The 12,052-nt window shown below is 40.7% G+C and overlaps 1 protein-coding gene across 20 annotated transcripts in view; it reads right to left on the minus strand.

Annotated features, from left to right (window-relative positions):
• The window catches only part of dph1 (diphthamide biosynthesis 1), a 145,284-nt gene that overhangs the window by 131,975 nt on the left and 1,257 nt on the right, over window positions 1-12,052 (minus strand). For all 20 annotated transcript variants that reach the window (XR_016117125.1, XR_016117123.1, XR_016117111.1 and 17 more), the window contains exon 3: window positions 6,626-6,689. Coding sequence is in view for 1 of the 20 variants with exons in the window: in XM_089013224.1 (XP_088869350.1) it covers window positions 6,626-6,689 (64 nt within the window). In the remaining 19 variants the exon portion in view is untranslated. The remainder of the gene's footprint in view (window positions 1-6,625; window positions 6,690-12,052) is intronic.

Below are 12,052 nucleotides of genomic sequence, written 5' to 3' on the forward strand. Positions count from 1 at the left end.
GAGCACATAACTCCTACTCTGGCATCCCTTCGCTGCCTCTCTATACACTCTAGAGTTCTTTTCAAAAACTTCAAATCTTTAAATCTTGACCTGTTCGAGCTCATCCACCTCTACACACCTTTCCGACGCCTTAGGGTTGCTGACCAGACATTATTAGATGTGCCAAAAACTAAATGGAGGCTCAGAGAGGATCGGGTCTTGTCCGTTGCTGGTCCCATTCTACGGAATGATCCCTATACAGTTTAGAGTTCTTTTCAAGATCTTTATATTTGTGTTCTAATCTTTAAATGACCTCTCTGAGCTCATACACCTCTACACACCTTTCCGACGCCTAAACGGCGGCTCAGAGGGGATCGGGTCTTGTCCGTTGGGTCTCCCTCTGAGAGAAGATCTTTATATTTCTGTTCTAGATAGGCCTACAACCTTTCCGACGGTCTTCTGACCGACTTGGACTTGGACTCTTTGGCATTTGACTCTGCATGATTCCGACTTGATCTTGGTTTTACCGCCTCATGCTTTTTACTATCTTTATGACTGCTTTATTTCCTGTATATGATACCAGCCCATGTTAAGCGCCTTGTTACAGCTTCAGCTGTTGTTAAAGCGCTATATTAATCAATATGTATTGTATTGTACTGAAACTTGTACTGGCGTCGTCAGCAGAATTACAGTGACAGAATGTTTTCAAAGCATATGCTGAATTCCAGCACATTTTACAGGTTGGGCAAATAGTTTCTCATCTATCCACCATCACGAGGACGTGTGGGACAGCGCTACACAAGCAGATGCGATCAAGGCAACAATGAGTGGTGGGTGGAGTAGGTAGCAAGGGGAGAGAGAGAGCAAGAGAAAGCTGTATAACCTTCAGCACTGAGCACTACTTATTGAGAAGAGAGGAAAATGTGTTTATATGATTGCCTCATAGATGAGGATTCAATCTTCTAACCCAGATGCCATCTTCACCAGTGGAATACGCACCCGTACTGCTGCCGCCACCTGCGTGCGCTCATTACTATTGCCAGTTTTCATTTAGAAGCCAAGGGGGAACACGATGAAAAGAAACAAACACAATCATCACATTTTCTTATATGTCTTTGTCCATGTTAAACAGAAAGTATGATTCATCTTTTCACCATTTCTCTGTATGGAAGGAATCTACTTTCCGAGCATAACAGCTCAGGTAATTTCCAAGTGTGAGCTGCCAAGAAGGTAGCATATTAGACTGCGTCAGAAACAATTGGATTTTATAGTCTGTTCGGACATCATGTCCTCCCAGATGAGATGTGATTTGAACTGAGCAAGTACCTTGGGCATTTTTTTGTTCATGAGTCTCTGTGGGATGGAGGTGTCGCTGTTTCACTTTACACCACACTGTCCTGTTACTTCACGATAACATTGGTTTCATTTTATTTAAAAAAAAGACCAAACGAAAGAAAAAGAACACAGTCATTTTTTGTGACGTGGTAACCAGTTGACCACTCAATGAGAAAATGTCACTGAAAAATATTTGAGGATGAAACCATGTGACGAGAGAGCAAATAGGTCACAAATGAATAGAATTTAAACACCTTGAAAGTAGTTCTGTCTCGGATTTGAGAAAATTGAGGTAAATGTACAGCCATCTTTTATCATTTCTCCTGATTAGGGTCATAGACCCTATTCCAGACAATTTGAGCAACTGACAGGAACAACCTGGGAGGTGGGCTGACTGCGAGTCAGTCACGGCATGGAAAATATAAAGATATTACTCATTCGGGAAAGACATTTGAGCATATTTCTTCGGTCAATAGAAGAGAAACATGGACTTTTAATGGTGATTGAATCGATCTCTTTCATCTTGGTTTTCAGATCACAATGAGGGTGTGGTAGCACCACCTCCTCAGGTTGTACCTTGGTAGTCACCTCCATTTTGCTTGAATCACGGTCACCCGTCGTAGTTACAGAGTTCAGATTATTTTTTTCTGACATCTATTAGCTCAATCATCATATCCAAACATTTTTTTCTGTCAATGATTTTTGGAATTGGACAGATTTTTAGCAATAGTTGACAGATGAACAAAACCTGACTAAAATCGGAAAATTTGTTTTTCATTTAAAAGATGTGAGTATAGCAAATCGGACTCAACCAAATCCTGTTTAAAATTCATCAAAATATGCATTGAATCATATTTTATTGGAGAGGGATGTCTGAGAAGGAAATGGTATATTTATAACCCTGACGAGTTCATCAGTTCATGCAAATGTATGCAAAACAATGACAAATAAACCCCCTGAAACTGAGCCATAGCGTTTTGAATCAAATCGTAATTTCACTGTGTCAAACCCCAAATCAAATTGTCACTTTCAAACCGAATCGTCCTTGAATTGTTTCGCATATATCGAAATGAGTATTGGATCGTCGCCGGGTAACAACACACCAGGGGTCATCAGATCAACACTGATTGGGAGCGTTTGGAATCGAGTCTTCTTCTTCACTGCGAGACTAATAAAGGGTAATCCAATCCTTTTTTGTGGCAAAACTGCATGCAACTCAACCATGGCAAAGAGTGAGCAGGTGACATTTTTTGATACCCTGACACATCACACCATCCACCTGCCATACGTACCCAAACTCTTATTATGGGCAACAAAGCTGATTGTATACCTTCTACCCTGACACGTAGCAATTTTTTTCCTCCCCCATTTCTGATCTTTGGTGAGAGCCAGCATGAAAGGGGCTTCTTGGGCAATATGAAAGGCATTTGTTGAAAGCTCCAACAAGTCCGCCTTCCTAATGGCAGTCTTGACATTTAACCTGGGAGGCTGCATGCTACGGCTGCCGCTCCCACAGAAAGGATTCTAACAGCTGTCTGGAATACAGATGGCCCTATTTTAATGGAGAGACGACGACGATGACGAAGGATCCACATATGCCTCCGAGCTGTGCGGGTAGTCTGTACCTTGATTTACCAACACATTGCCTCTGACAGGTCTGTTATTTTGAGCCATCCAGTGACCATGTTTGACAGCCCTCTCGACTTGCACATGATGGAGAGAGACAAAGAAGAACAGGTAGAGTATGTCGGAAGGGCCGCGGAGTCTTCTGATACATTTTGTTCAAATACACAACCTCTCCATGGGGCCGGGAAATCTACAGTCGCTCAGTGGTTCACCTCAGCCGCTAGTTCAGACCTGACAGCTTAGCGTTTTGAGAATTTCCTTTCATCTTTACCGCCGCTCTCTTGAAAATGTAACATTCCAACAAATACGTTTTTGGGGAAATCCAACAATCAGCTCAAAATGGTCACAACGTGAAAACTGGAACACTTTTGATTCAACGTAGTCCAAAAGCTTTGGTTGAGCTGCCAATCCGAACATAAGATGTCATCATATTGCTGAAGGCTTCAAAATCCGGATGTTATTTATTGTTATAATGGTGACATACACTAATCACGTCAACCATCTGAACAAGTGAGGCTCTGAAAACCAAGTATGGTCACTCAGGGATTTTGCTAGTGCACTGACAAATGGAAAATGAGGTCTGGGCCAAGTTTGAGCAACAAAAGAGTCAACATTATTTTTTTACAGTAGTGAAAAGATCCCTATCTTTTCCACTGAAATGTATTTTTATTTCTGGGTTTTTTTTTGACTTGACCATTTTTTTCTTGGCACTTGTATGCCTACTGACACTCGAACATCACATCCCGTAAGGCAATACCTGTACAGAGTGATAATGGGTTCATGACTGCCAGGATACAGTAACAAAGCTGCCGAAAGGCTGTACAGAGTGAATGATGAAAAAAAAAAAACGAAGATTTGTCGTTCAAATACAAAAACTGTAAGGAAATCTAGCCTTGAGTCAATGTGTGTTGCTTTTGGCCACTATTTACAATTATTATGGAGATTTGGTGTGACTCCATCAGCTCAGAGTGTTTTGCATTTTAAACACTATTTATAATGGAGCTTAGCAATGGTTCCAAATTGCAAATGTCTGAAATGTTGCTGAAGATTGAAAGACAGGGCTGGAGGTCATGTCTGTGTGGGTTTAGTTACCCGTCTATCTTTTTCCAAGACTCTTCCTACTCTTGTTTCAATTTAAAAAAAATTGCAGGTCCTTCTTAGACCATTTTGGCGGACAAAAAGGAGCTTCTGGCTTTTTGACACCACACAGTTGACAAATGTGTGGGAGAGAGCCACTTATTGATGCAAGAGCGATTCCGTGTGTAATTCGAAAGGTGATTAGTTGTAAAAGATAGTAAATGAGAAATCAGAATCTACTGTTACGAGCAGCATAATCGATTAACAAGAAGTGTTGATTGTGTGAGATTGAGTCTTAATTAATCACAGGCTGAAGCAATTGAGGCGACACAGAATGGGACGGTCCCTTGACGATGAGGTTTTTCTCCGTGTACCACTAACCCTTCTTTTCCTTTCGGCTTTTCCCTTCAGAGGTCATCACAGTGAATCAGTGTCCTCCACCTAACCCGGTTTTACGCATCCTCTTCTCTCACACTAGCTACCTTCATGTCATCTTTGACAACATCCATAAACCTCCTCTTCGGTCTTCCTTTTGGTCTCTTGCCTGGCAGTTCAAGGCTCAGCATTCTTCTCCCGATATAGTCACTCTCTCTCCTCCGGACATGTCCAAACCATCTCAGTCTGGCCTCTGTGATTTTCTCTCCAAAGCCTCTAATGTGAGTTGTCCCTCTAATATACTAATTCCTGATCCTATCCAACATGGTCACTCCCAAAGAAAACCTCAACATCAGCATATCTGCTATCTTTAGCTCTACTTTCTATCTTTTCTTCAGTACCCCCACACATCCAAACGAAATGAATGGTAGCTTGATTCCCTGCGATTACCTCCCAACCAGTTCAGGATGTCCCATACCTATGGCCCAAAAACAGCTGGGATAGGCTCCAGCGGGCCTGTGACACTCATGAGGATTAGCGGCTCAGATAAGCAGCTCGGATAGTGGATGGATGATATAATTCAAGCAAAATAAAGCAACAAAAGATGACCGCGATTTACGAGGTTCCAGCGATAAAGTGAACTCATTTGTTCATTTTTGTAATTCAAAGGTCACTATAAAGTAAATGTAGGCGCTGGAGTTGAGAACACTCAGATTAAAATCGAAATCACCAGATCCAACAAGATAACACAAAAGGGTCATTGTAAGTATTCCCATCGTCAATAATCATATCCTTGTATCTAGTCTAGACCATGATCCATCATTTAATATCCTGAAATTCATAGTTTTTACTGACTTTGATGGACATGTTTCGATAAATTCTTAAAAATGAAAAGATGGAGAACTGCAGATCTGTCAAAAGAAAGAATACTCCTCCTCGCTCAAAACCGCTTTTCACCTTTTTAAAAACCCTTGGGATTGTGTGTTCAATTTGTTGATTTGTAGTGTGTCTGGCTTGAAGCAAACCTTGGATTAAGTACTAGGGCAGATATTTCGATTGAGCATCCAAAGGATTTTACGCCAGGATAAAAAAAAATGGTCACTATTAAATGCCATGGCTGTCCCCAGGGTTTGGACATTGCATTCATGCGGCTTGCTCACTACAGCTCGCCTCGCTCGTCAACCGAGCGGCGGCATAAGGATGTTCATAGAGGTATCTTTCAAAGTTACAACGAGACAGCCGACAACATCAAAAGCAATAAAACACATGGTGCGGTGACAGCGCATGAATCACTGCCTGTCTGTACAGGCTATCGTTTAGCCTGAAAGCCTTTTTGTATACATCTGTGATTCCCTGACAACGTCAAGATCAACAAACGAAAGAAGAGAAAATCAGATATGGGGCGTTAGCGTGGCAATAAATCAACTTTTGCTGTTCACTTTACTCTGACAAGATGATTTAGACGACAATCGATCGTTGGGGTTTAGTGACTATTTGATGCGACGTCTGTCTGATTTAAAGCAAGAGAGTAAAATCAACCACGGCAAAACAACTGACACGGCAAGTATAACAACACTCGCACTGCATCAGCGGCGCTTGTACTATTAAGAAATCAGATGAAATCTTGTGGTAGAACAGAAACAGTGGTTTCATCTTCACATTTATTGTCTTGTCCGAAGTCAATTGTCTCAACTAGAGTTACCAGTCGGAATTAGCTGACCAATCCACAGAAGCGCCTTACTTAGCCCCTTTTTATTTCCGCGCTGGCTATTGGTTGATATTATGATTCAAACTTATTTTCGGTCTATTCTCTATCTGCATGCCAAAACACGATGGAACGGAAAAGACAAATTGTTATGCATATAGAACATCAATATGGAGTAGAGTCACACTAAAGGAAGGGGAAAAAAATGAACATTTGTGCTGTCCTAGTGATGGGAGTGCAGCAGTGCAAAAACACTCAAATGAGATGCAATTAATGAGACAAATATCTTCTTAATATGTGATGTGAACGCCATCCCAGACCCGGATAATCATTTTGTACAAAAGCCCACATTGAGTCAGAAGCAGAGAATCATGATAACGCCCTCGTTCGACTAATGAGCGCAGAGCGGCCCTCCACGGTTGAAGTTCGAACGCCAGCGGCTTGACTTTTGCTCTTTCCGTTGACTGACAGGTGGCCCCCGTTATCAAAAAGCCATCTAAATATGAAATGTCCCCAGCTGCAGCGTACCTCTCAATGATGTCTGCGATGACACAGGCAAATAACTGCAGGCCCTCTGGAAGCTGTAGAGCCACTGGAATGAGAAGAGGCAAACAGAAGGGACAAAAAATAATGTCCAGGTACTTGTGTTTTGAGGGATGGCACGTTGATAGCAAGTGATCGTGAGGCAGCAAAGCTATTTATAGGCTAGCGTGCACCGCTGGCAAAGAATAATGACATTTCAGGGTAGTTTGCCTTCTGCCACTCTTGCAATGTTGGTTTATTTTACAGGCTGATGGGCCATTGGAAATATAGCGTGAGCGTTAGCTTCCTCTCAAAGCATCTGCACTGTTACTTAGTGCCTGATAATAACAATAACAATAACAATAACAATAACAATAATAATAATAATAATAATACATTTCATTTCTGAGCGCCTTTCAAAACTCTCTATTATTATCTATTTTTTCTGTGAGTGAGCAGCGGCAGCCACATGCGCCAGCGTTCACTCAACCCGGAAGTAACAAAGTAAAATAAAAAAAAAAATAATAATAATAAAAAATAATATGACAAGACAAAGATACTGAGTCATTCATTTCACAGCAGCAAAGTGATGAAAGCAAGAGAAAAGGAAATGAAGAAGTAGAAAAACAAAATACAGGAGCTGCTGTCAAGGCAACCACTCTCAAAGCGCCATCTTGAAGTCAAAACAAAAAAAAATGAAATAAATAATGGGACACAACACAAAAACATATTTTCAACATTATTATTATTATTATTAAATATAAATTTCTCCACTGTTAATAAAGACTAATAAAAGCTAATCTAATTAGGCCAATGGTGTGGAGCACCAACTATGCTTTTTAGTCATCCGTCCAATCATAATCACTCCACAACCCCGGGCTGGACTTGGTCTTTCACTCATCAGCAAACATTGGCTGTGTTGTTTTTTTTTCCCCCCCGATGTAGCTAAACAAGGCCCAAAGCAAATGTAAAAGATGGATGAACTGATTGACAAACCACTGATGGCCCTACTGATGGTTTCACATGTTTACAAATGAGGGTGATCCAATCTCCTAATAAATCCTGCCGGAATGAGAGGAACCAATCATAAAAAAAACTTTTTGTTGGTTTCATAATAGCATCAAGAGACAAATATAAAGCGCAAAAAAAACCAACTCGGCCGTTATCATCCTCGCCAAAGTGACAGTAGGCGGTGACGCACTGCCCTTTTCGCACGCATACTAATTTAAAGGACAACCGACGTCACTTTTTTGTTTCCTAACTGACATCAGAAAAACGTTTTACACAATCAACACTGACATCAAAAAACGATTTCTCATTTACTGTCTTTTACAACTAATCACCTTTCGAATTACACACGGAATCGCTCTTGCATCAAAAATACCCAAAACACACAGTATGATATTTTTTGTCAAATGCAAAACACCAATAAAAATGACTTCAAGTGTCTAAAAAGTACTTCAATTTGAAACCGGAAGTGGCCAGTTTCAGAAAGTCCCGCCCCCATGTTCGTGACGTCACGGCAAGACGTCTTGCATTGCTGGAGAATCAAAACAATGGCTTCAGATTCGGAGAAGATGCTTTCTTGTTACTCATCCAGTTATGAATATGATTCAAATAGTTCTGACAAGGAAAGCATACATGTTTGCAATCGATTAAATAATTTATTCCGTGTCATTTTGAGGCATCAGGGGTGGGAAATGTCGCACCCAAAAAAGGCAGAACATGGCGACAAAGCCGTGTAAGGAATTTATCAGCCCGTTTCCACAGGCTGATTAATTCCTTACATGGAGCTTTGTCGCCCTCTTCTGCCTCTTTTTGGTCCTACATAACGTTTTCAGACCAAAGTACAGCAAAATGCATTGACGTAATGGAAGCACTGCTAAAATGTGTCCTTTTTTCGGTCAGGGGCGTTCCTTCAGTGACGTCACGTACGGACTCGTCACCAACTCAAAAACAAGACTTCTGGAATATTCAGTGCGAGTCTTAAAACGTAAAATATAGCTATATACGGTGGAATCTTCGTATCATACGCTCAGTAGAAGTCATTTTACAAATTATGGGCACAACTTGTCCGTAGACGTCGGTTGTCCTTTAAGGAAGGATTACACAAATGATGACTGGGTGAATATTCTGCAACATTTGCTCATGAAAACGCGGGTGGGGGGGGGGGGGGGGGCGCTGATGCATGAAAAGAGGTGCTATTTTTAAAAGCCAATTGGCACCTTGAGGAGACATATTTAAAAGCAGGTTCAGCTATTAATAAACATGATGTCTACGAAATATCATTAAGAATTCCGCCATATGTGAAGCAATAGAAAAATAGACAAATAATCAAATAAAACGAAGCTGTGGTACCATGAAAAACAGAAATGGCCTTCAAGCTTTATGACAGTGAGGGCATGTGCAGCGAAGGCTGCGTATTATGTCGTGATGGAAGGCCAACTCATGCCAGCGGACGGATTGCATCAGCTGGGCCCCGTTTTAGGCACATATAAAGATTACAACAATAGACAAAGTGTGAAAGACTACAGTATTTTCCAGTGTCTAAGGTGCACCGGAGAATAAGGCGCACCCCATAGAAGTAGTGTGTAACCCCAGCCTCTACTATAGCGCCTTATAATAATCATAATAATACATTTCCTTTCTAAGCGCCTTTCAAAACTCTCAAGGACACTTTACAGTCACAGGATATTTTTCCTGTGGGTGAGCAGTGGCAGGCACACGCGCCAGCGTTCTCACTTAACCCGGAAGGAACATAAAATGATCATCATTACACAACAACAACATCATCATAATAATCATCATAATCATCATAATCATGTGGTGTGCCTTATATTTGGAAAACGGAGATATGTTTACATATTATAAACATGGTTTGGGTGGAAATATGCAATGCAGATGATTTGGTGGCTACATGGGAGAAATGTACCTTTGGCATGTGGGTGAAAATTATTATTTTTTGGGTAACTAGAGGAAATCTGAAGAAAAATATTTAGCTATCTGTCCATCTCGCTGGCTATCTGGCTAGCCAGCACTTTATTTGCTATCTTATTGCTATTAGCTATCAAGCTGGCTATCTAGCCAGCTATCTAGCTAGCTATCCATTAGCTATCTGGCTGGCTAGCTCGCTATTAGCTAACTATTAGCTAGCTAGCTTTCTATCTATATGAGTTACTTTCGGGTTGAGTGAATGCAAGAGCATGTGACTGCCGCTGCTCGCCCACAGAAAAAAAACTTATCCTGTGACTGTAAAGTGTCCTTGAGAGTTTTGAAAGGCACTTATAAGTGAGATGTATTATTAATATTATTATTTGGAAAACATTTTTTCATTCATTGAAATTTTTTTTGGCCTTATTTTGATTGCCTTATACAGGTAACATCCGACTTACGACCGAGTTCCGTTCCGACCAAACGGTCGTAAGTCGAAATCCATTCAAAATGTTGAATAGAGACTCGGAGGCTAAATGACTGTCAAACTCCCACTCTTAAAATGTTAAAAATAGGGTCTGGAGGTCGTAAGTACGGGTGGTCGCAAGTCGAGACGGTCATAAGTCGGATGTTACCAGAATATGGAAAAAGTTGGAAAATACACAATACATTAGGGGTGTGCCTTATACTCCCGTGTACCTTATACACCAGAAAATATGCTATGCAGTATTTGAGAGGCATGACATGAACTCTGGTCAATTGTGCAATACGTTTTCAAACAAACCTGAACATTTAATAATAATAATAATAATAATAATAATAATAATAAAGTAAAGTCTCGTTATATCGGTTATATCGATAGTACCGCTTATTACGATACTATATCTATGAACGCAAGGAGAAAATTACATGCGCACAGGGTCGGATATATCGATAGTCCGGTTATATCGATATTTTTTCCGACTCCCGAGAATATCGATATAACGAGACTTTACTGTAATAATAATAATAATAATAATAACCTTTGAGCCAGCCATTAAAACAACTAAAAACAAACCAATCAATGAAACCCACGGACGCACTGTGTGTGATTCTATAATTTCCCTGTCATGCATGACGAAATGAACATCACAAAGAGAATTAACAGTGTGCATAAATGAGGCATGCCAAATGCAAATCTACATAGAAAACTTGTCGTTTCAGTGGCTAGAAAATCTAAATGAAATCCGCAAAACAGCCTCGGGGGAGGCGGGGTTATGCCCTACATTACAACAGTATTGGAAACATTTTGAGAAGAAAACAATCTCATTATCGTAGCCTTGCTTTGCCCAACGGTGCATAAAAGTAAACGTATCACAGACTGAAAATGGGAACATCTAAAAAGGGACCAAAAATAATAATAAAACCCCAACTCGACATCACGCTACTTGTTGTGTTTTAGCTCTAGGACTCATTTAAGAGCAGACTGTCAAGTGCGCTTATCATTTGGCTGCCTCTATAGCTCGCGCAAGGACCTTGGAAAACAAAGAAAGTCCCCACGGCGTTCCACAAGTCTCCCTGGGAAACAACGGCAAGCTTTCAAGGAGGCCGAGACACTTCAGGGCCGCTTCCTTCCGCTTGTTGCCATCTCGGTGGCTCCATCCTCATCTTGATTAGTTCTTTGTTTCTATGTCGCTGCCTGATTCGGTATGTTTTTTTTTGTTTTTTCGGGCTGAGTGAATGATGGAAAACATTTGATGTTTTGTCAAGGACAATAGGAACAATCAGTGGAGCCGCAGGGAGTAGTCCTCTGCTCCCCCCAACCTGAGAGCAGGGACCTATCATAGCAGAGTCCGGCACCGCCATGTCTGGACAGTATATATATATATATATATATATATATATATATATATATATATATATATATATATATATATATATATATATATATATATATAAATTACCAGTAAGACTTTAGTTCGCTGAAGAAGCGTCTTGGATAAGAAACGAAACGACGCAAAATTGGAGTCCGGGCGGCTCGAATTGATACGGAAGGACTTCTTTAATCGATTGCAAACATTTATGCTTTCCACTTCAGAACTACAGTAAAGTCTCGTTATATCGATATCGGATATATCGATAGTCCCGGTTATATCGATACTATTTCTATGCACGCACGGAGAAAATTACATGCAAACAGGGTCGGATATATTGATAGTCCCGGTTATATCGATATTTTTTCGGACTCCCTTGAATATCGATATAACGAGACTTTACTGTATTTGAATCATAGTCATAACTGGATGACTAACAAGAAAGCATCTTCTCCGACTCTGAACTCTCTGAAGCCATTGTTTTGATTTTGGTGCAAGGCAGTTTGTGAAGGAGTATCCTGGCGTGACATCACAAACAAGGGGGCGGGACTTTCTGAATCTGCCTAGTTCCGAGCTCATTTTGTGGCAGTCATTTTTATTGGTGTTTTGCATTTGACAAAAAAGATCAGCCTGCGTGTTTTGGGTATTT

Source organism: Hippocampus bargibanti, linkage group LG14, assembly GCF_051943395.1.
Source record: "Hippocampus bargibanti isolate YZ-2025 linkage group LG14, ASM5194339v1, whole genome shotgun sequence".
NCBI lineage: Eukaryota > Metazoa > Chordata > Actinopteri > Syngnathiformes > Syngnathidae > Hippocampus > Hippocampus bargibanti.